This window comes from Cryptomeria japonica, chromosome 10, assembly GCF_030272615.1.
Source record: "Cryptomeria japonica chromosome 10, Sugi_1.0, whole genome shotgun sequence".
Classification (NCBI taxonomy): Eukaryota; Viridiplantae; Streptophyta; class Pinopsida; order Cupressales; family Cupressaceae; genus Cryptomeria; species Cryptomeria japonica.
The window spans coordinates 294193333-294219300 of record NC_081414.1 but is presented as its reverse complement, the minus strand read 5'-3'; the positions used below and the strand labels follow the sequence as shown (position 1 = coordinate 294219300).

Sequence of the window (25968 nt, the reverse complement as noted above, 5' to 3'; positions counted from 1 at the left end):
CATTTTCAGATCATTTTCACACTTGGGAGTTGCTAAAGGTAATTGAAACACTTCAATTTCTAAAATCTACATTTCACTTTAGTAATCCTTAATTTAGTTTTTAAATTTGATCATGTCTTCTTTGTATTCTAATTTTTTATTTTTTATTCTTGAATAGGTTGCTGAGACTCGATTTGTATCCAACACAATCGTCTTGAGGCGACTTGGGAAGTTGCGGGAGCCACTTGCTAGCATGGTAATTATTCAAAGTTGGTCCCTATGGAGGCAATCCAATATTGAAAGGGCAACAAATGTAAAACACATGATCCTATGTAATGTCCCCTTCTCGTTGATGTCCTTCCAGTGGTCCATTAGCCTATTCCTGAGACCCGTAGGCTAGGTGGAATGAAGAATGAGGGTCAAGCATTGATGAGGCGAGACCTTACTATTTTTAGTAAGTCAGGGGTTGGCCATTTTGGTGATACTGTCCTACTGAGCTCTCCATGCTCTGTCACTGGGCGCGAAGATCATGCTTTTCAGAGCAGTAGTCCATGACTTACTATTTTTAGTAAGTGGCAGTATGACATATTTCTATTTTTGGCAGTGGACAGGGTCCTGATCTTGCAACAGTTCAGTGGTCTTCCTGGCTTAGCTTCATCCTGATTTTGACAATAATCAGTATTGGAGTCATAAGTGACATAATCAAATATTATTTCCTTATCCTAAGGTTTAATATTTAATTAATTTGATTAGTTTTACTACCGATTTATTGGCTTTGGAAATGGCCCATAATATCTCCTAAGTGCTAGGCGAATTTTATGTCTAGAAGGGGACGTCAAATTGTTAATGGAAATATTATTTTATTTCACCTCAAGTGTTTGCTAAGTAAAATCGTGGTCCTTGCTGTTTGGCGTGAGGTTTGACTTGAGGAATGGCGCCATCCTTGGGGTCCACGTGAGAGTAATGAAATGCAAATGGGAAAGTTGAATTTGAAGCATTTGAATTTGAATTTGGTGATGTTGAAGTTATAAATAAGAGCCTTGGGCTCCCATTCTTATCATCTTGAAAATTTGCATTGTTATGCTGCTGGATTGGCGTTAGAACTTTGAGGCTTCGGAGTGTGGCTCCCTAGTGCTTCCTAGTTTCGTACTTGAAATATAGTACCTAGCTGTGTGCTGTAATCTACCATACTCTCAGTGCGTATCTTAGTCCTTTTTGGTGTTTGGAGCGATTTTGGAATTTGCTGGTTTGCCTGTGGCTGAAGTACATTTTGATCGTACCTCTCTGTTGGAGTGATTGACCATTATGGGTATTGGCTCATTCATCCTTCCTATTACTGGCGATTACACTGTAAGTTTGTGGCACCTTTGGTTGAGCATTGAATTTATTAGATAAAATCGAAATTCCTTAGCTAGGTGTGGGTTTTTGAAGTGCATTGGGATGCGTGCCAAATAAATAAGGGAGTTATGATAGCTTGTCTTTGGTTGGTTTTCATCGTTGCTAGCCTAGTGTTAGTTTGGGACTGATTTTGGTTGTTTTGGATAAGTATTGAGAGAGTTGTGAGCATTTTAGTGATTCCATAGGCTGCTGGTTTTGCAATTCTAGCCTTCAGATTTTTATATTAGCAGAAATTTCATGTTCTTATTTGGATATTCAGCATTTACTCTCTTCTCACATTATCTTTATTGTAGTAAGGTTAAGTAGTAGTACTACTAACCAATTCTGATTTGTAACTCTCACCCCGCTGAAAAGTGGAAGAGGCTGGCTTGCCACCTATTTTCAAGTAAATTGTAATTCAGTCCTCCCACTGCATAAGTCATTTGAGCAAAATTGGAGCACATACTCCTTTATCCACTCAGTGAAACGCAATCAATTGGCAGCGAGTAAGGCGGAAGAGCCAGTTTATGTGCATTCAAACTTGCGCCTTCTTACTCATAAACAAAAAGATTACAAGGATGGGAGCACAAAGTTTTGGGATGTAGATCCAGAGCGAACTGATTTTGATTTTTCAGCTGGCACACAATCTTTACTTTCTGGGGAGTCCAATAGCCAATTTGCTGCTAGTGCAAGTGGCAGTGAGGCTGCATGTGGTTCCACTACTCTAGCTACATCATCTAAAGTCAATGCTGATGTTGATCTTGAACTTCCTAGCAACCCATATGATGCTGATTATTAATTGTGTTATTTTATTGTTGAACCAATGAACAATGAATTCGATATATCTATCATAACTGATTCAAATTTTGACAAATGGAAATTAGATTAGACTTATAGTAAATTTGTTATATTTATATCATATATGATGGTTCCAAGTTTTGTTTAGCATGTGGATGATATTTGAGATTCTAAATTTAATTTTTGTTTCTACTTTTTAGGCTGGATATATGTGCATATTTATGTTTTTTACATTTTTTTGTACGGACGTACCCAAACGTACCCAAACCCCCCCCAATTTTTTTGCCGTACCGGCGTATCGTACCCACGTACCTGTACTGGCAACTTAGCTTTTAAGCAACCACTTGTTATGCCTTCTTAACATCTTATCGCACTTCTCAAGGTAATTGCGATTTATTCCTTTACTATTTCCAATTGCATCTTCTAATAATTTGTATGTTGCCTTATTATCACTGAACATTATAAACTTCTTAATACAACCGCTATCATTTTAATCAATTTGTGCTTCATAAAACTTCTTCGTACAATTGCTTTATCACAATCATCATCTTATTTTAAAACATACAGATCGCATATCTCTAGTATTATATATTTCTTCAATCGCTGACTTGAGAAACTTGACTATCATTGTAGTCGCTGTCTTCTACTTGCTCAGATCACTAATTTGATAATTATATCGCCACTATTGTATGCTCGGCAATCTATCAATACGTTCTTCCCCTCATTGTCTTAAAAGACTTTAATTGCTTGATATTCATCAGAATTGCTATCATTGCTGCACACAATACATGTTGATAATTATATAGATCACTGTCATAGAACAGATCGCTGCATATTAATTATCGACTCAGACTTATGAGAACCGACCATATCTTGTTTTGACGGTTTATTGATTTTTGTTTATTGTGGAATTTACTGCTCCTCCATACGTATATTCTGGTGTTGTATAGTCACGTTTTAAGCCTGTACTTGTGCCATTCTGGCTGCTCTTCGTATCACACATCAACCTCTTAATATGGCAAATACATTATAAATTTATATATATTAATATGCCTTAAAACATGATCAACCTTCATGACTTTACTAAGAATAATCCTTTGTCTCAGTCTTTTTACAGAATTGCTGCATAATGAACTTGGTCGCTGCTTTTATTTATTCATTTCCTTGTGTCTCTCCACTTTAATTGTCGCTATCTTTGTCTTGTACTAATATAGCGCTAGGAAATCTATTCAAATCTCTGAGGGAGGCGATTAACAAGAGGGAGGCGAATATCTCCAAGGATGCTGATTTCTACTGCTTACACAAATCTGATCAGGTCTTGTCTTAAACCCGCTCTGATACCATGTTGTTTTTATGATCAGATTTGCAATACACAGAAACGCAGAAATACAACACATGAACAAAATAGAACACAACACATATCCTGGGAAAACCCTCCTTCTCGAGGGAGAAAAAACCCAGCCAAGAATATTTCTCTTCTATTAAATTGATTGATCAAAATGAAATGATCGTCACCTTCTATATATACAAAGTAAGGTGCCTTTTCTCAAGCAAGGCGACTCCTCACAAGAGTCGGCCTCATTCAAGAAACAAGGTGACTTTTCATCTTGGGTTGGCCCTTATAAATATAAAATAATAATTTGCAATAGGCCGACTTGCTTCTAGGAATATCTCCTGCAGCTATAAAACACTAACACATTTTACTGGAAAAGCTTCCAAATTTTTTAGCAGAACGTGATGAGAAATACTAGTTAACTCTCCTCCATGGGACTATAGCCTTAAAGAAAAGGCTATTTTGCTGACATAACAAGGATTTTACATGAAACATGATCGATGATGCTTAAAATTATCTACCAGAGATGAACCTTATGTAAGGTTCTTTTTTTGTTGATTAAAAAATGGGTTAAATAAAAATAGAGCCAAATTGAATTACTTTTTTTTGGATGCATTGAAAAGATGGTGGAGAGTTGAATAATGTTTTCTCACCAATATGGATGTCAAAGAGCAAGGATGGTAGTTCAAATTAGTCAAATTAACAGTGGCACATTGCAATGAATGCACAATAGAGCAGAAAGAGAGAAATTATATTATTCTCAAGGATGACAAAAAGAGGTCAATGGGATAAAAAATGTAGCATGTTAGAGTAGATAATCAAGAGCGCAAAAGAAGCTCTAACAAACCAAAATAGAAAACCTAAAACTTAAAAACTAGAAAGCAACAAAACCAAAAATAGAACAAATGGTGAATCCATAGAGGCATTTTCTAAATAGGTCAGAAAAACAAGAAGACTATAAATGTCCTAGACAAGTCAGCATATACAAAATCAAAGATGTAAAATTTCTTTGAAAGGAAGCCTCCCTGTTGAAAAGAACCCTTGCCAGAGGAGGGTGCATGTGCTTGATTTGCAAAATTAGTAGAGCAGGTTGGAATAGATAATCAGGAGAACAAAAGAAACTCTAGCAAGCCAAAATGAAGAATATAAAACTTAAAAACTAGAAAGCAACAAAACCAAAAATAGAACAAAGAGTGAATCCCGGATTTAAGGAAGGTGTGGTTGTTCAGTTTGCAAAATTCTATCTTAAGTGTCTATCACAAAATGTGATTGTGTATACAAAGTAGTAATTGACTAAGGTTTAATTGAAGGATCTGCCTTTTGAGTACTTATCACTAAGATATATAATTAGTGTATTAAATAAACTTTCTACATAAAGGTAAGGGTTCATTACCCTTAGAACCGAATAATATTATACAATCAATCATTTCCTATCAGTTCCTCCTAAGGGTGGAGCACTGGAATCTATTGCTTGAGAAAATATTTCTGTATCTGATGACAAGATATCCACTTGCATGGGGAGGGGACTATCCTGTTGTTTTTGGGAAATGTCAACTTTCTATAGACCTGAAGGAACAGAACTATTAGCTAAAAAATATTGTCAAAGGCCATGTGATTAAAAGATTATATAATATATATTGTTTTTTTTAATGTTAATCTCTCTCTCTAGTTTAGTTGAGAGCTAATGTAAAGCAAATTGTTATCCCCAGTCAAAGAGGATCCAAATGTTGTTAGCAATATATTGAGCATGGAGACCTCTTCTGTTTTAAATGGAATCTCAGTAATGTCTCTAGTTATATACAAGGAAAAATTGTCATTTCCAATGTTTCTTTTATCTTCATGTTTCTCATAATTAGGTTTGAAACATTAATATTAGATTCCTGAGCTGCTTTGACTTTGGTTTCCTGCAGTCGGAAGCATTTGGAATAAACTCAGGTTCTGAAGCTGCAATGGGAGGTGACTTCTTTGAAATGTTGACATCCTCAGAATTCTATAGGGAGACAAAGGTTGATCTTCTCTCTAGTTCCTTCCCTTTCTGAATATTAAGAAGAAATGATATAATGTCAGCCTTTTGGTAGAAATATGCATGTTGTCTCACGTGGCTATGAATGTGTAGTTATAACAGTCAAAATCTCTGATATCGGCTTCACCTGTATACAGGCATTACCTGTACAGGGTACTGATTATGGTCAGGTCCACATATGGTTCTGGATACAGCTTCCAATTATCCCTCTTCCCTGGTAGGTCTGAGATGAACTATGGGCATACCTGGGTCATACCTGGGGGCAGGGCTAAATATGAGGTGAAATTGGGGCATCACTGCCCAGATTTAAAAATAATAATATCAGAATGAAAAAACATTAAAAAATATAATTTGTCCTAACCTTAACTGCAACTAAACTAACTTCACTAACAGCCTAGCACCACTAACTAAAATATCTATCTTGAGCAAATTATGCCAACTGTTTATATTTTTAACATTTGATGTACTTTTTGTATGGCCATAGCAAACGTGGGTAAATATTTTTGTTGAACTGCCATATCCAAACCTGAAGGCAACTTAGGTCAATGCATAGGTTTGCTTCTTAACATTACTGATTTTTCTATGGCTTGGGGAACACATTTTCACTAAAAGGTAAAAGCTAATAATGGAGTATTATCTTTGCAGGTCAAAGACATATCGGGATCCTTCCGTTGGGCTCCATTCCTACCTCTACATCCATCTGACTCATTTTTAACAATGCTTCTCCTGCTTTCAAAGTATAGGATGAAGAGTCTCCCTGTGGTTGACATAGGCGAGGGAAAGATTGGAAACATTGTTACGCAGTCCGCTGTAGTGCATATGCTTTCTAAGTTTGTTGGACTCCCTTGGTTTGAGACCTGGGGAAACAGCACACTTTCAGAACTTGGACTTCCAGTAATGAAACCAGATCAAATGGTCAAGGTATGCTCTTTGTGCCAATCACAGTTCTATGCTGGCTTGAAATACTTGATAAAAACTATTTCACCCCAATAAATTGTAATAAAATTAATTGTATGCATTCCTCCCTTTTCCATACACATGCACATAAATATACGGACTCACCCTTGCATACAGTTGTAAGTTTTACAAACTATAATTCACATTTCCATATTTGAAAATATATTCTTTGTGCCAGATGCCTCAGGGAGGGTTACATAAATCATGGTACCTAACATCTGAAAAATAGGAGTTCCTTACAAACTTTCTTTTAAATGTGTTACGACTCGTAACACATTCCAAGATGTCAATTATCATTGGATCTATTTGAACTAAATAGAAGGTGCTAGTGAGTTTAAGATAAATAGCCATCTAGGGGTACAAAGTCTTGTTTAGCATGGAACATTTTTGGTCAATTTTAATGGAGTGATAATTAATAGTGATTTAAAAGAAAGTTTGTAAGGAACTCCTATTTTTCAGATGTTAGGTACCATGATTTATGATTTAAAAGAAAGTTTGTAAGGAACTCCTATTTTTCAGATGTTAGGTACCATGATTTATGTAACCCTCCCCGAGGCATCTGGCACAAAGAATATATTTTCAAATATGGAAATGTGAATTATAGTTTGTAATTTATCAATGTAACGTTAGACTGAGATCCTTACCACAAAGGGAGTTTGTTGTTTTTATGCTCTGTATATATATAATTGAGTATTTTTAATGTGCTGATTGCAAATAATTAGAAGCATTTAAAGCATGGCTGGCTTATCACCATCCTTTTCAACTTCCTTAACAATTAAATTTATTCTAGTAGTCAAAGCTCTAATAATTCTAGCAGTCAAAGCTCTAACAGCTTTATGACCTGAAATTAGAAATGAGAATGATTCTGAAACAGATTTCAGTATTCCAGAGAATGGAAAACGCTGCAGGTGTGCGAATGTATATATATCATAATTATATTATTTAAAATTTTAGAAAATTTCTTTCAAAAAATTGATGAGTAATTAAAAGAAAAATACCAATATAACTAATTAAGCATAGAAGTATATGTAAGTACACAAACAAACTAAGTTGCTATTTAGGGTTCAGCAAATCATTACATCAATGATCAAGGTCAAATAGCTTAGAGCTTAGCCATCTGTACCACAAATTTAGAAAGAACTGTAATCGTTGAGTCCAACATTCTAGATGGTAATTCCATGGGTTTAAGAACTTTCTAAGACTCTAACACTAGTATGAGTATTTGAACAATTAAAGTCATCAAGGTCAACACCCAAGCCCTTTTCTGTGGCTCCTCATGACTACTAATCTTTGTTTGAGAGATGAGGCAAATATTATTATTCATCTTTGTTTTGAGAGATGATTTGAGGATTAGAATGAACGAAAGCAATTAGATCCAACTTACTACTTTTTAACGATTGAAAAAAGGATTCCCTGCAAAATTTGACTCTGCTTGGAATACAAGGGCTACATTCCCACCCCCTGGATCAAAACTGGGCATCAAGATGGATAGTGCAAATGTATAAAGGAAGAGACCTAAATTGCAATAGAACTTAAGTGCTCTTTTATGTTTTGATAAATTCCTCACACTTTATCACGTTTTCTGGGGATCTGAAGCTACAGAGGTTTTTTCCCCATTGTACACCTTTATTGGATCTTGTCCTAGGGCATTCTCTACATGCAATAAGGTCGTAGTTCCTTCCTTTTCACATTTATCATGGATTACCCGTCACCTAATCTCCTTACATGTAAGTGGAAATTCAAGTTTAACATTACATCAATTTTCTCTTGCTAATAGTTTCCCTTTGCTTAGAACTTGGGATATGTTTTCTGAAGTTGATACTCCTATAGGTGAGTTAGGGATGTGGACTCAAGTAGCAATGTATTTAGATTTCTAAAAATTCTTGTTTATCCTTTCATTTTGTCAAAGAACAACTTCTTTATAGGTGAGAAAATTTGGAAACAAATGTCATCAATTTAATGTCTGATGTCTCAAGTCTCATTACTAGATTTATCTTTGTGTGTGCCCTAAGAATTTGTCTAGATTTTCCGATTTCTTTTTCTTGGAAGGGTTATGGTTCCTACTTCCTACAACACTCCTAGATGTTGCTAGTAACCATGTTTAGAAGGCTGGATGTCTTTTTTATCCAATTTTAAAAGTCAGGCTCTTGTTGAATGAGCATATTTCTATATTATATTTCTTGCATTTACAGTTTTTCTCTCCCTAAAGTGTTAGGGTGCAAGCACTTAAATTTTAATAGCGTTGGCTTTTAGTTTTGTCTTTTCTTTAACTTCAACTTATTTGATTGTGATTTTTATCATCCTTCTTTTTGAAGATGCCAAAAGCTAGAATCTTGTCATTCTTGGCCACTTTATTTTAATTCATTTTTACAGTTAGGTGGAAAAATGTAGAGGAAAAACACATTGCACATTTTTAGTATAGGGTTGGAGTTAGGCTTAGGGGTAGAGAATTTTATATTTTTTGCAGTTTCATTTTGAATTATAAGCTTGAATGATTCAGCAAAAAATAAAAAGCTTATGCACTAATAGCGGTTTTGGTAAAATACTAAAAACACAAGGCTGAAGGCACAACCTACTATTTTAGAGTCAGCCTTTCGCTTTTGATATAAACCCTCCGAGAGAAAAGTAAAATAGTTTTTTGACAAGTAGGTACTGTTGTGACATTTTCACACATTGCCCCATTGCAAATGGGGACCCCCTACTTTTTAGGCCCTCTCGGTCTTTTGGTTTTGGTTTTTTGGGTCTTTTGGTGGCAATCTCTCTAGTCTCTTTGCTTTGCAAGTGTTTAGGGGTAGAATTAGTCAAGTCTGCTTTTTGTTTGAGCGAATTTGGTTGAGCCTAGGGTTCGTTTTGTCAATTTTAGGGTTTTATCCTTCGGTCCTAGATTTTAGTGGTTTCTTTTAGGGTTTTTGAAAAACTGAGCTTAGAATTGGAATCAGGACCCTTCGGGAACCTCCCAATGAAATTTGAGCGAAATCAGAGAGAAAGTTCCTATTTTTTTAGGGATTTCAATGCCTCCCAGAATGTCTTCATTTTGCCGACAATCAAACTTACTATTTTTAGTAAGTTTCTATTTATAGTAAGTCATCCTACGTCCTGTTTTGGGCTCTAACTCTATTGTTTTGAAAAGTTTCTATTTTTGGAAAATTTATCTGTAGCAGGACCATTTAGGCAGACATCGAAGACTGAGCATTCCTGAAGAATCTATGCATAGAAAGCAGGTAGACTGATCAAAATTTGGTTGTGTGTGGGACTGGAATCAGGACCCTTTGAGGAACCTCCCAATGAAATTTGAGCGAAATCAGAGTTTTTAGGGATTTCAATGCCTCTCGGAATGTCTTCATTTTGCCGAAAATCAAACTTACTATTTTTAGTAAGTATTTTTTTAGGGATTTCAATGCCTCTTGGAATGTCTTCATTTTGTCGAAAAGCAAACTTACTATTTTTAGTAAGTTTCTATTTTTAGTAAGTTATCCTACGTCTTGTTTTGGGCTCCAACTCTAACGTTTTGAAAAGTTTCTATTTTTGGAAATTCTATCTGTAGCAGGATCATTCAGGCATACATCGAAGATTGAGCATTCACGAAGAATCTGTGCAAATCTAGAAGGTCAGAAAGTAGATAGATTGATCAAAATTTGGCTGTGTGGGAATCAGTCCAAGAATGTTAAGTGTCAAAATCTCCTAAGGCATGGAAGAATTCTTCAAATTCCCTAAAGTGGCATCTTGGATCTAAAATCACCAATTTGTCCAAGTCTGGTGAGGGAGGATAATGAAGTTCCATCATCCAGTGAAATCCACGCCCAAGGATGAAGTAGGGCGCCAAATCAAGGTGCTCATGGAAATCAAGAAATTCAATGAATCCTTGACCAAGTGAAAAATCCGCCCTAGGTAGTCAAATGGGCATTAAAATGAAGTATCCATGGAAAACCAAGAGAATACAAAATTCCATGAAGGGGTGAAAATGGCGCCCAGTCAGAGGGTAAGGCGCCAAATCCATAGAGTCAAGGAAAAATGCAAAATTATGGAATTCCTCCTAAGTGCCAAAACAGTGCCCAAGAAGGTGGAGGGGTGCCAAAATGCCTATGCCTTGGAAAAGTTGAAATTTGCAAATTCCATGACCAAAGAAATTTAGCGCCCAAGACAAGGGGTAGGGTGCCAAAACTAGGGGTCCATGGAAAATCCAAAATCAATCAAATTCCCTCCCCAGTGAAAAATAGCGCCCATGCATGGAGAATGGTGCTAAAATGCTTGTGCCAAGGAAAACTTCAAAAAGTCAAAATTCCATGACTTAGTCAAAATCCCACTCAAGAGTCAAGGAGGGCACTAAAATGACAGGGTCAAGGAGAATGGAGAAAGTGTAAAATTCCACACCTATAGAAGAATAGTGCCCTAGGAGTTGAAAGGGTACTCAAGGAGAGGTATCATGGAAAGTTCCAAACTTGACAAATTCCTCCACCACAGGCAAATAGTGGCGCCAAAGGAGGGTCATCATGGAAGATAGAAAGAATTGTGAAATCCTTCCCTGCATGGAAATAGCACCCAAGCTTGATTATAGGCACCAAAATGAAAGGCTTCAAGGAAAACTTAGAAGGTGACGGATTCCTTGATGGCATGAAAATGGTCAAATTTCTTCAGCAAGGAAAATTCCAAGTCCAAGGTCGAGAATGAAGAAATTTCCAAGTTAAAGGGGAATTTGAAGGTCAGGGATGGAATGAAAAGCAAGAAATCTCCTCACGAAAAATTTAAAAATTTCCAATTTTAGGCACCAAATCTCATCAAAACTCGAAATTTTTTGCAGATTTGGACTTGTGAGAGAAGTCTCTCTCTCCTGTACCCAGGTCCTAAATTTTAGGAAAGTTCCTAAAAATCAGGAGATGGTGGAAAAGCGTGGAAAATTCCCTCCGGAACAAGAAAAGTCAAGCCAAGTGAATGGATAAGGTGAATCTTGAGAGAATCCTCCAAAATTAAAAAATGGAAGGTTGACAAGTAGTTGTGGCACACTTATTGCTGGAATATTCCAATTAAGCGGCGGCCCGATCAATGCATGTTGAATGCATGAAGAATCTTTTGCATGCAGCCACCATATTTATGATTTTATGACAAATTCCTTCTGCATGTCACCGTCGCATGGAGGAATGATGGGCATTTATTTCTGCATGAGGAATATTCATGGTATTTTGGGTAAATTTGATGTAATGGGGTGCATTTAATGCACAAATGGATGCCATTTTGGGCTTATTTGAATTAATTGTATGTGGGCTTAATGGGTATTAAATGCTGATTCCCACCTTGTTGCACCTTGAGTGGGGAATCTTCTAGGGTGAAACCCTAATTAGGGTTTGCATGTAGCCAAGGCTTGAAGCCTATATAAAGGGGTGACCCCCTCATTTGTAAAGCAAGAGGGAGATTTGTATGAAATTGTTGCAATAAGTTTTGAGATAATAACAGTGAAACATGGTTTTGTAATGGTGTCCACTTAAGTTATTTTTCAAAACTTGCATGGTTTCACCTTCCTCACTTTGAGTAGAATTTTATTCTCACTTGTTAGTAAAGTGCTTTGATTTTCAATGGAAAATGTGATGGTGTTTGATGAATTTCCATGGTTCATACTTTTGGCATCTTGTTGATTATAAGATGTTGTGTAAAGTTAGTTTGAACCCCCAAATTTGTGCTCTGTTCGATTATGAATAGTTGTTCGGATTGCGCCGTGTTGGGTATTCAAATGCACTTTCTCAATATGAAAATCCTTTAGCATCCTCAAAAGATTGCACCGGTTCTTGCAGAGTTGTAGTTAAAGTTGGCGAGGAAGAGCTTGGTTTATTTGGAATTTGTCCACCAAAGCATTAACTATTGATATCACTGTCCTTAGGAATAGATTTAAATCCTTCTAAACCCTTTACCCTTTATTTTCAGTTCATTTTAGTTCGTTCAAAGCAAAAGCATCACAACATCACTATATTTGATGATGGAGTTCTGACCACAATGAAGAAGTGAAAGAACGATCCAAACGTAAGGCCCCTTGGATTAGTAGCAATCACATCCGCCAACTAGGTCACGTCCATGTATGAAGGATCCTTAGAGTTAGCCGTTTGAACTTTTTGCAATCTTAGCACATGGTATAACTTTGATCAAGAGAGAATAGAGTGACTGTTGGTAAACTTTATTCTGTGTTAGACGCAGTCCTAAAAAACACGTCAATAGGTACTTTTGATGGTGTTTCAAATAATGATGTTTTATTATAATTTAATTGTGTAGTTTTTTTAGATTGCAGGAAATTGTGTAATTTGAGTCAAACTCATTGACCCATATTTCATGGGTAGCGTTTCAATGAATTCATCTCTCATGAGCATGGATGGTCCACTCAGCACTTATTGCATCTAGTGATGCTCAAGGAGGTAAATAATTGGGAGTTCTCAGGAGGTCACCCATCCCAGTACTACTCCAACTCAAGTGCAAATAATAAAGGAGTTACACTAAGAAAAAACCTACTTAGCTTGCTACTCCATTTACAAAACCTTTATCAATGAGTACTAAGGAAGTCTTGATGCTTCACCTCTGCAAGCATTATATATATGTAGTGAGTGCTAAGTGGATCATTCATGCTCATGGGAGATGGGTTCATATGACCCACTACTCATGAAAAATGGGTAAATGAGTTTGATCTAAAAACTTTGCAGTTGAATCTTGATAAAATATCACAATCTGACATATTGCGAAATACACCTCTTACTTGTTGATGGATAAGCTAAAGAAGCTCTATGACGAATGTTTCATAAGGTACAACACTTGAAGATTTTGCAAATGGGGTAGTATGCTAAGTGGGCTTGATTGTGGGAAAATTCCATAGTTATACTTGAATCAAAGTAGTATCCTCTTGGGAAGTCTCGATGCTTCAGCCTTGTGAGTATCACCTAGATGCAATGAGTGCTAAGTGGACCACTCATGCTCATTAAAGATAAGTTCATGTGAAACTACTACTCATTAAATATGAGTCAATGAGTTTGACTCAAAAACTATGCAATTGAATCTTGATAAAACATCATAATTTGACACATTACAAAAAATACCTCCTCCTTATCAATGGACAAGCTAAAGGGTATCTATAATGAATGATATATAGGACATGTTTTATGAAGGTTTTGTGAATTGGGTAGCAAGCTGAGTGGGCTCGATCTTGGGGGCAAACTCCATAGTTAAGCATTCTTGAGTTGGAGTAGTACTAGGATGGGTGACCTCCTGAGAAGTCCCAATGCTTCACCCTTGGGAGCATAACGGTAACCTTAGATGCAATAAGTGTTAAGTAGACCTTTTGTTCTCATGAGAGATACTCATGAAATATGGATCAATGAGTTTGACAAAAAAACCATGTACTTGAATCTTGAGTAAAACATCATAATTTGGCACATTGCAAAAAAAACCTCCTTGTCAATGGATAAGCCAAAGAAGCTCTGTAATGAATGGTTCATAATGCACAACACTTTTTGGAAGGCTTTGCCAATGTGGTGCAATCTAAGTAGACTTGAATCTTGTGGAAAAATCCATAGTTAAGTATGGTTGAGTTAGAATGGTACTTGGATGGGTATTTCTTAGGAAGTCCTAATGCTTCACTTTTGTGAGCATCACCTAGATGCACTGAGTGCGAACTGGGCCTTTCATACTCATGAGAGTTGGGTTCATGTGATCCACTACTCATGTAATATGTGTCAACGAGTTTGACTCAAAAAATAGGTGGTTGAATCCTAATAAGACATTGTAAAATTGTTTTTTGTTAAACGTTTACATTTTTTATTTATTTATTATGTCTATTTTATCTCTACACACTATGTTTTATATGAGCTAATTTACTCTATCTTTACAATTATTACATTGTTCTTTATTCCAGAGATTTTCCCATTCAAACCCGGGAAATTGATTTTCATTTAAACTTTTGCGTTGCTGTGAAATGGAATGCTAGTACCATGAAATTTTTTAATATTATAAGTAATTGCAATATTTGGGCAAGTTAGTCCCAATGTTTATTTTAAGGAAGGATATAAATTACACAAATAACAATGATTTACATGAAGAAGAACAGGGCATTAAATCATAGGGCTACCTCTTCCTACCTGTTGATGTGTTTTTCATGCACATGCAAACACAAAATAAAATACCGAAATATCTTATCCTCTCTTGAACAAAGTTCCCGACTGCTGAAGATCTCGCTGAAGGATCAGTCGGAGTAACTCCAAGGTTCTGTTATGTAGGAACTCCACGTGTGGATAAGCTCTTTGTGGTATGATGTGATTTTGTTGGAATCACAAGGGGACTTACACTTGATGACTAAACGTCTGATTTGCTTTGAATATTGCTGGAACACAGGATTTCACTAGCCTAGATTTTTTGAAAAAAAGAAAAAAGGATGAGGGTGAGGAAAGGATCTAATTCTGACACTAAGAATGTAGGAGCAATGAATGATCTTTGATGAAATTCTAACTAAGTCTTGTTTTGACATCCCAGGACCATCTCCACAAGGTTAGTGCGATCTTCGGAGGAAAGCTTTATGATGTTTAGATCATCGCTACAGGCATAGACACCATCAGGTTGATGCATATCAGTGAAGAAGCGACAATTGAAGTTAGGCTTAAGTTGAATGATTCCAGTTGACTACACAAGGCAAGTTTGCAATCAACAAACTGCTAGTAGTATGGATATACAAATTTCACCATCAATCAAACACATTTCTTCCACTCATCTAATAACATGAAATCAAATCTGAGAAGTATAGAGACCATGCAAATTGTTGAATCAACCCATAGATTTCACCATTTCTTCAATGAAGTTTTACAAGCCTTTTACAACAACATCTTGGCAACAATCTTTGCCTTCTCTTTCTATTCTACTCTAATTGCTATACTATTAATTGACTTATTCACTATTTCTAACTATTCACCTTCTAACTCCTGACTAACTATTAGCCTTTACAAATGAAGAGCCAAGGCTTATATGGTGCCCTCAATACAATTCGATGGCTCAGATCAATTTGAGATCAATGGCCAAGATTTTACAATGAAACCCTAATTAGGGTTTGCTACAACAAACTTAATTCTGACCAATGAAATAATTGCATTATTTGGACACATGTCTTCTTTGGAATATTCGACCAATGGATAGCCGGGGTAGGTACATCGAAGTTAGTGCCATCTTTGATGAGTCAAGTACATTGAATCTGGACATGCTGAAATGGACCAACTCGACTAGAGGGATGATGACTGGGACACCACCTTGTCTGACACTTGCAAATGTTGGACTGGAAGAGGTCGTCCTTGATGAGGCTGGGTTGGAGAAGGTCGTTCTTGTTGATGTTGGGCTGGAGAAGGTCGTCCTTATCCTAGCCCGGTCTTCTTTCATCTGCCAAAACAAACCAAAAGATGATTAAGGACACATGATAAATTCATTTCAACATAGCATTTTCAACTTAAATCATCAACAAAAAGATATTAACATGAAACTTGCCTAAGATTTTCTTCAGGAACAGACCCTATAAGAATTTCACCTTGGACCCTTTGGAAGGGTCAGGAGCGAAATTCCAACTTTAGCTCAAAATTCACATTTTTGAAGGTCAAACATCCTTCCAAGGCATTCCAAATAGCTTTTCTCACCCTAGTCCAGGCCCGACTTAGCACAAAATTTGAAGAAAAGGATGGTTTTAGTGATTTTTGCTCTAGACCCTTTGGAAGGGTCAGGAGCGAATTTCTTGTTTGTAGCTCTTTTTTTCATCATTTCAACTTCAATCCACCTCACAAGGCAAGGAAACACTTTTCTTCTCTCATCCAACCCAAGTTTATCTTGATTTTGCAAGGCAAAATAGGTGATTGAAGGATTTTCGTCCTGGACCCTTTGGAAGGGTCAGGAGCGAATTTCCTCCTTGTTGTGACGTTTTCACACATCGCCCCATTGCAAATGGGGACCCATGTTTTTTTTGCTCGTTTTGTTCGTTTTCGCTTTGCTTTTTCTAGGGTTTTGTTAGTTTGTTAGTTGTCTGGATTTAGGGTCAAGCCTTAGGGTTCTAATTACCGTTTTTTCGGACCAAAATCCAGTCGTTTTTGAGGGCTTTTGAGTTTCCTTTTCTAGAATGCAAATTTTGAATGAAATGAATTCGCCAGAATGGTCTAATTTTCAATTGGAATGTTGATGCAGAGCTTAAATTTGTCTAAAAGTGTTGAAGATGAAATGTGAATTTTTGTCCAATTGAATATTTTTGACCAAATTTTGACTTTTTTGAATTTTGATCCTAGGCATTTCAAATGATTTGTTTTCGCCTTGTGAAGTGTTAAAATGTGAAAAATCTTGTTATTTTGGCCTGTAGGAGCAAAATCGCTCCTGTCCCTCAGTGAAGGACGGGAGCTCAATTTCAAATATCTCATCATCCTTGCAGAGTCCAGACAAATTTTACGTTTGAAGTGATGGAGAAAGGCGAGATCTTTCCATTGAATATAAATTGAAGATTTTCATGAGCACAGAAATGCCTCCAGGGGAAAGATCGCTCCTGTCCCTCAGTGAAGGACCGGAGCTACAATTCAAATTTCATCTTGTCCTTGCAAGATTTTGATAGTTTAATGATTTGAGGACGTCCGAAGGAAGATACTTTGCCAAATGAATATAATTTGATATGCAAAAACGAAGGAGAATGACCTATATTGACCATATCGCTCCTGTCCCTCTCCAAGGGACCAGGGCGAGGTACCTTGTAGCTCTCGTCCCTCTCCCAGGGACCAGAGCGATTTCCTTCATTTTGCAAAATCCAGACAAAGGTCAAGGCAAGTTTACGTTCAAAAACAAGGAAAAACATGAGATAAATGCGTTGAATATAAATTGAAGATTTTTGGGACGTCCATAACAGTGCTAATTGCCTAAATCGCTCCTGTCCCTCAGTGAAGGACCGGAGCTACAAATCCAATTTTGCTTTGTCCTTGCAAGATTTTAACGTCTTGACGATGTGAGAAGGTCCAAAGAGGTACATTTTATCAAATGAATATAACTTGAAGTGCTGTCGGGGAGATCAATAGGGTAGCAAGTCCGGCTTGAGTGAGGTCCTGATCCTGAAATTTGGCTAAGTCTGGAATGTCCTGATCCTGAAATTTGACTAAGTCTGGAAACTGAAAAAACCTCCAAAAACTAGATTTTGCAATATAACTCCTGGAGGTCTGAAACCACTCTCAAACATCCTGAAAGTATATATGGAATATAACTTAAAGTATAAGAAAGAAGAAACATAGAAGGAAATGTCACTTATACTTAAATGTTATAGTCCATTAAAATTGTCCTGATTGAGAGTGCGAAAAGTCAAATTTCGCTCGTGTCCTTCTCCAAGGGTCCAGAGCGAAATGCGCTCGTGTCCCTCTCCAAGGGACCAAGGCGAATCGCTCGTGTCCCTCACCAAGGGACCAGAGCGAAAATGCTTAGTTGAGCCATTTCTGACCTTGTTTGGACGAATCGAGACATCAAAGGCATGGTGAAGGACGAAATGAGCATGATAGAACATCCAGACTTGATCAAAAAACAATGAAATGATGAAGTTTTGCCTAGAGGGTCAAATTCGCTCCTGTCCCTCACTGAAGGACCAGAGCGAAGTTCTTCATAAGGTACGATCTGGGCAAAGATCAAGCAAATTTTATGTTCGAAGGCAAGAAAGGAGGTCAATCGAACCCGTTGAAGACAAATTGAAGATTATCAAACGTCAACAAAGGACCAAAATGCTTAAGTTCGCTCCTGTCCCTCAGGAAGGGACCAGAGCGATTTTTGTTGTAGATGATTTTCTCGCCAAATTTCAACCGATCTCAAGGCATGAATGAATGAAAGGAGGCATTGCGAATCCGTTGAATATAATTTTCAAAGGTGATGAAGTGAAATGAGGCCCATAAGAGCAAAATCGCTCCTGTCCCTCTCCAAGGGACCAGAGCGATGAGGTACATATTTTCCATGTTTTTTAAAATTTTGGCGCTCAAACGCATTTTTGAATTTATTTAAATGCTAGGAAAATCGATATTTAATTAATGGCATTTAAATTTAGCGCTTGGTATTAATTGATTATTTTTGCCTTGTAAGAAAATCGAATTTATTAATTAAAAATAAAGGCATTTAATAATTAATTATTAATTTAAAAAAAAAACAAAAGGAGCGCTAAGGTTATGAGGTCGGCCTTGTTATTGATGTAAAAATCGTTTTAATTGCTTAATTTTTCCAAAGTCGGCCTAAGCAAATTAAGGTGTGAGCGCTATAAAAGGAGAGTGGAAGATTTCATTTTCACATCATCATTTTATCCTTCTACATGCGAATTAAGGAAGACAAGGGAGAAGTGCGATTTGGAGTTTACTAATAGAGGTGGTGCGATATCTTGGAGAAGGCAAAAGAGGAGCGAATTTCATACAAAGGAAGGGCGAAATTATCATTCAAGAAGAGGAGCGAATTCAATCAAAGGTGGTGCGAAACTATTATCCAAAGGAGAGGCGAACTTGAAGTTTCCATTTGAGCGAAGTTGCCTAGGACGTCAAAGACATATCAAAGATGGCGAAATTGCTAACTTGAAGAGGAGATCACGTCCAAGACTTGAAGGGTGACGAAGTTGATAAGAGGAACATTCTTTTGAAGATCACATCAAGACTATCGAATTTTGATTTTTGCCTAGGCAAATTCCTCATTTTGCATTCTAGAGTTAGCTCTCTAGTGAGGTATGGCGATATGGATTTATTGTTTTGATTTTGATTGTTAATCGTCATAGCTTAGGTTTTGAAATTTTGAAATTTTGTTTTGCCTTAGCTCAGTCTTTTTTAGGAAATGATTAATAAAGGACTTATCATTAAGTTTCCTAAAAAATTGCTCTCTAATTTATGTTATGTATTGCAAAATCATGTTACTAATTTTGAAATGTTGTGTAGGCATCAAATGGAGGTCTCTTCAAGGAAAATCAAGCCGGATCAAGGACGGTCTTCGCCAGGACGATCAAGCCAAGACATGGGCGACCTCTTTCAATCCAGCGTTCCAAGGCGAGGTACATCGTCATCCTGCACATCAAGGACAAAAGGAGTTAGAACAAGAGTTAATTAAAGATAGCCTCTCAACGACATCAGATGAATATCCACCAAGTTCCAAGTGTCAAATGAGGTGGCGTCCTAGTCATCATTTCTCCAATCAGTGAAGTCCATCTCAGCATGTCCAGATTCAATGTACTTAACTCATGGAAGGTGGCACAAACTCCGATGTACCTACCCTGGCTATCCATTGGTCAATTTTTCTAAAAGGGACATGTGTCCAAGGAATACAATTTTATCATTGGTCAAGCATTAAATGTTATGTAATGGTTGTAACAAACCCTAATTAGGGTCTTCATTGTAAAATCTTGGCCATTGATCTTGAATTGATCTAAGCCATCAAATTGTATTGTGGGCACTATATAAGCCCAGGCATTTCATTTTGTAAGGGGGAATTTTAGATGATTAGAGAGAGTTGTAAATAGTTGGAAGAGTTAGAATATAGTTGATAGAATAGCAATTAGAGTAGAATAGGAGGACAAGGCAAGAAATTGTTGCCATTGATTGTAAACAAACTCCATTTTCATTGAAGTAATGGTGAAATATGTCGTTTTCTTGCAATTTGCATGGTTTCTTGTTGAGTCTTCAATCTTAGATGGTAGATGATTAAATGAATGGAGGGAATGTGATTGATTAATGGTGGAATTCGTACATCCATACTACTAGCAGTTTGTTGATTGCAGACTTGCCTTGCGTAGTCAACTGGAATCATTCAGCTTAAGCTCAATTTCAATTTGTCGCCTCTTCATTGATATGCATCAACTTGGATGGTATCTATGCCTGCGGTGATGATTTGAACATCATAAAGCTCCCTTAGAAGATCGCACTAGTCTTGTGTAGATGTTCCATTGATGTCAAAACAAGATCTAGTTAGAGTTTCATCAAAAGTCAAGTCATTGCTCCTACATTCTTAGTATTAGGATTAGATCCTCTCTTCGCCCTTCCTTTTTCATTTTTTCAAATCTAAGTTAGTAAGAGCCTGTGTCCAGCAAAGCAGATCGGAAGTTCAATGTAAGTCCCCTTGTGATTCCAGCAAATCACATCATACCACTGGAGCTTGTCCACACGTGGAGACCCCACTAAAAGAACCTTGGAGTCCACCTAACTGATCCTTTACGCGAATCTTCAGCAGTTAGAGACTATTTTCTCAAGAGAGGATAAGATGCCTTTAGGTATTTTATTCTGTGTATGATTGTGTACAAAATACACGTCAACAGAATTGGCGCTAGAAGGAGGGCTCGTACGTGAACTCCAGATTCTATCACTTCAAATTTACGGAGGTTATCTCAAGAGCTTTTGTCCCTCCTCCCACGTCAACAGAATTGGCGCTAGAAGGAGGGCTTGTACGTGAACTCCAGATTCTATCACTTCAAATTTACGGAGGTTATCTCAAGAGCTTTTGTCCCTCCTCCCGCGTCAACAGAATTGGCGCTAGAAGGAGGGCGAGCATTTGAAAGACCGATCTTGTCAAGTCACATCGCATTTGAAGGAATTTTCAAGAGCCTTTCACCCTCCACGCTCAACAGAATTGGCGCTAGAAGGAGGGCTTGTACTATCATGCCTCGATCATTATCAAGCTGTTCATAGATAATCACATTCGCAAGGAGTTGTGCAGGACTTTTGTCCCTCCTCCCGCGACAACAGAATTGGCGCTAGAAGGAGGGCAGAGCATTTGAACGTCAGATCCTGAGGAGCGCCTGACAGTGAACACGAACTCTTGAATCCAAGGAAGATCAGTGGAAAGCTTTTTCTCAAACAAAGAAGGAAGGTGACTGCTGGATCGTTAGTTGGACTTACGCAAGAAGGAATCAAGCTGGAACCAGTTGAACGTTCAAGTTGAATCTGAGATATTCAAGATCTCTCTTATTCCAGAAAATCCAAAAAAGTGAAAAATAGAAAATCCAAAAAAAGTGAAAAATAGAAAATCCAAAAAAAAGTGAAAAATAGAAAATCAAAAAAAATCAAAAAATCAAAAAAATCAAAAAAGAAAGATTTCTCAATGGAGCGACAACAGTTTCACGAAGAGCAACAAGTTGATTTTCCTGAACTTTGGTGGAGGTTAGATACACAACTTTATCCACGCAGATTGTCCGAGTTTGCAAGACCAGGGCAGTGTCGAGTTCATGAGACAGAGGAACATGATGAGATGCATTGCTTGAAGTACTTATCAAGGATGGAATCGGCAGCGCAGGGAAAAATCTTCTTTTGGGATGTCCCCAGGCCAGAAACAGAAGAAGGCAATTTCAGTGTCCCAGAGACTAAAGATCCTCTTCTAAGCTTCATGTGGATGATCGAAAGTCAACTCGTTTTGGATGGTGAAATGCGTCTTGAAAACATATTGCTACCATTGTGGTGTAGAATTCACAACTCACCTCACTCGGAATTTACTTGCTCAGTATGTGAAATGGCTATCAATCAAGTCAGAAACCAGTTTGGAATGCCAACTTTGTCCGAGGAAGAATGCATCATGAACAGATCTTGGGGTGCACATCTCGCAGCCGAATTCAGGAGAACCTATGAACAGGACATTGCTCCAACATCTGAATGTGAGAAGGATCAAGTGTACGTTGACGATACCAATGCACCTGATGATCAATGTATTACAATGGATAGCCTGCCATGCCTTGCACCTGAAAAGGAATACTATGAAACAAAAGTTGAAGAATCAGTTGAGAATATTCAAGCAATAATAAAGGAAGATCCAGGAGTTGAACAAGCAATTAAAGAAGAGGACGACTCATTCCTTGAAGAATTCTCACTTATGCTACAAAAGGAGATCCTTGAAATTGAATTGCAAGAGTTTTCAAATGTTCTCATTGAAGACGACAATCAAGTTGAGAATTTGAACAAAGAGATACAAATCATCATAAGTGAGCCCAGATATGAAGAACAATTCAAAGGGGCGCTTGAAGATTTCATCACCATTATGCTATTTGAGGGAGCATTGAAGGATCTTGTAGAAGAAACACAAATGGAATTACTACCAAAATTTTTTCTAGATAAGCAAGTTACTGGGAGTGATATGATCCACCATCAGCTCCGACCTCCCGAGACTATACTTGAAGAAGAAAGGCCACTTGAGATTATCTTTGATCCACTAGAGGAGATGTTTGAAGCTCAATCCATCAAGGAGACTCTCATTTTTGAAGATATGCTAACAAAATTTCATGAAGATGCCTGGTTTATGCAAGATACCTTAGTGAAAACAGAGAATCTTGAGTTATTCGAAGGGGCGCTGAGTTTATTTCAAGAACTTCCTAGTCAAGATCAACATATTGCGAATGCTCGTGGAATAGTTCATCATCAATGGCGACCTCCTGAAGCGGCTGGTGACCTCGCTTACAACAATGCAGTGCCATCTGAGCCTGAAACATGCCAGGTTGTTTCTTTCCTTAATCCTAGCCTTGAAAGTTATTATGATTTTGATTATGGGGATTTTGGGAAAACAACTTGCATTTGGATTGATCATGGTCCTAACGAATTACCTCAGTTGATCATTTTGAGTGAAAACTTGCTTGAGTATGAAAGATGCATGGTGAGAGTTTGCCTTTCTGTATTTAAGGATGAATTTGCCCGATTGAGAACCATCATGTTTGCCATGCTCCTGTTGCACAACCTGAGAAATCATGTGAAGTCGTGTATATATTTTGCTTCTTTGAGTCGTGTCGAGTCTAGGACTCTTGTATATAGGTTTAGAGTAGGTTTTCTTTTCGTGTTTTTAGGTTAGAGGTCTTTTGAGCCTTGTTCTTGATTTGCCTTGAGTCATTTGACTCATGATCTAGTGTGGCTCAGGTAGTTTAGTTGTTTGCTTTTGGTGTGCGTTTTAGTTTAGTTTGCTTTGGGTCGGTCTGTCGGTCGGTTTGCTTTAGTTTAGGTGTCTTGAGTGGGAGCCTCCATTTTGTGAGAAAGGTGTTTGTGTTGTTGCTCACACACTGGCAACATCCTGGATCTTATGTTAGACTCATTTCTTAGATATCTATTCATGAAGTGCTTGGAATCCGAGGTTGTTCCTCTTCAGCTCTATCATCTGATTAGGACCTGTATTTGACTTGGAAGGGAATCATTTTCTGTGTCTTGATGCCGACATCTGTTGATTACTATATCTTCACACATTAATAGACTCCGAGTCATTATGGTTTTCAGGCAAAGCTGTGATTGGTGAAAAATCTAAAATCTAGCTTCAGCGCCACCGCAATCCTCAAACCCTAGTAAGCTTCACTGCTTACAAGCCAAAGGAATTGACGAAGAGAAAAAGCAATATCAAAAAAAAAATAAAAAAAAAAATGAGAAAAATGAGAAAATGAAAGAGAAAAATCAAAAGAAAGAGATGAGCTAAAAAGAAATATCAAATTTGGCTAAAGGGAATATGCGAGTAACTCCGTCGGGGCTATAGACGCCTGACTGGCAACAGAGCAATATTTGCGAGTTTGCGGCGATAACCTCGTCGGGACTATGGACGTCTGGCTGGCAGCGAGGCTCTATCCAGGATGCTTTTGAAGTTTAGATAAATTACGTAGCTAATCACAGGGGAACCTGAAAGTCATGGTTGTCTTGTCGAGAGGAATAAATACACTTGCACACACTTGGGTAATCAAAGACTAAGTGTCTAGATTTGGTTAAAGATTCTCCTTCTACTTTGAGTGCATTCTCTAATCTCTTGATGAGCTAGGATGAATTTTCCGGAGGTTCTAGGTGTCGATTGAGTCTTCATCTCTGAAATGTTTTTCAACATTTATTCAAGGTGGCGCTAGATGTTGTGACGTTTTCACACATCGCCCCATTGCAAATGGGGACCCATGTTTTTTTTGCTCGTTTTGTTCGTTTTCGCTTTGCTTTTTCTAGGGTTTTGTTAGTTTGTTAGTTGTCTGGATTTAGGGTCAAGCCTTAGGGTTCTAATTACCGTTTTTTCGGACCAAAATCCAGTCGTTTTTGAGGGCTTTTGAGTTTCCTTTTCTAGAATGCAAATTTTGAATGAAATGAATTCGCCAGAATGGTCTAATTTTCAATTGGAATGTTGATGCAGAGCTTAAATTTGTCTAAAAGTGTTGAAGATGAAATGTGAATTTTTGTCCAATTGAATATTTTTGACCAAATTTTGACTTTTTTGAATTTTGATCCTAGGCATTTCAAATGATTTGTTTTCGCCTTGTGAAGTGTTAAAATGTGAAAAATCTTGTTATTTTGGCCTGTAGGAGCAAAATCGCTCCTGTCCCTCAGTGAAGGACGGGAGCTCAATTTCAAATATCTCATCATCCTTGCAGAGTCCAGACAAATTTTACGTTTGAAGTGATGGAGAAAGGCGAGATCTTTCCATTGAATATAAATTGAAGATTTTCATGAGCACAGAAATGCCTCCAGGGGAAAGATCGCTCCTGTCCCTCAGTGAAGGACCGGAGCTACAATTCAAATTTCATCTTGTCCTTGCAAGATTTTGATAGTTTAATGATTTGAGGACGTCCGAAGGAAGATACTTTGCCAAATGAATATAATTTGATATGCAAAAACGAAGGAGAATGACCTATATTGACCATATCGCTCCTGTCCCTCTCCAAGGGACCAGGGCGAGGTACCTTGTAGCTCTCGTCCCTCTCCCAGGGACCAGAGCGATTTCCTTCATTTTGCAAAATCCAGACAAAGGTCAAGGCAAGTTTACGTTCAAAAACAAGGAAAAACATGAGATAAATGCGTTGAATATAAATTGAAGATTTTTGGGACGTCCATAACAGTGCTAATTGCCTAAATCGCTCCTGTCCCTCAGTGAAGGACCGGAGCTACAAATCCAATTTTGCTTTGTCCTTGCAAGATTTTAACGTCTTGACGATGTGAGAAGGTCCAAAGAGGTACATTTTATCAAATGAATATAACTTGAAGTGCTGTCGGGGAGATCAATAGGGTAGCAAGTCCGGCTTGAGTGAGGTCCTGATCCTGAAATTTGGCTAAGTCTGGAATGTCCTGATCCTGAAATTTGACTAAGTCTGGAAACTGAAAAAACCTCCAAAAACTAGATTTTGCAATATAACTCCTGGAGGTCTGAAACCACTCTCAAACATCCTGAAAGTATATATGGAATATAACTTAAAGTATAAGAAAGAAGAAACATAGAAGGAAATGTCACTTATACTTAAATGTTATAGTCCATTAAAATTGTCCTGATTGAGAGTGCGAAAAGTCAAATTTCGCTCGTGTCCTTCTCCAAGGGTCCAGAGCGAAATGCGCTCGTGTCCCTCTCCAAGGGACCAAGGCGAATCGCTCGTGTCCCTCACCAAGGGACCAGAGCGAAAATGCTTAGTTGAGCCATTTCTGACCTTGTTTGGACGAATCGAGACATCAAAGGCATGGTGAAGGACGAAATGAGCATGATAGAACATCCAGACTTGATCAAAAAACAATGAAATGATGAAGTTTTGCCTAGAGGGTCAAATTCGCTCCTGTCC

General features: G+C 37.6%; 1 protein-coding gene across 3 annotated transcripts in view; it reads left to right on the top strand.

Moving 5' to 3' along the window:
* LOC131029350 (SNF1-related protein kinase regulatory subunit gamma-1) overlaps positions 1-25968 on the top strand; it is a 47176-nt gene that overhangs the window by 7091 nt on the left and 14117 nt on the right. The window contains exons 3-4 of one of the 3 annotated variants that reach the window (XM_057959810.2): positions 5398-5493; positions 6156-6431. In XM_057959810.2, the coding sequence (XP_057815793.1) occupies positions 5398-5493; positions 6156-6431 (372 nt within the window). The remainder of the gene's footprint in view (positions 1-5397; positions 5494-6155; positions 6432-25968) is intronic. The other 2 variants (XM_057959812.2, XM_057959811.2) reach the window with 2 other exon arrangements.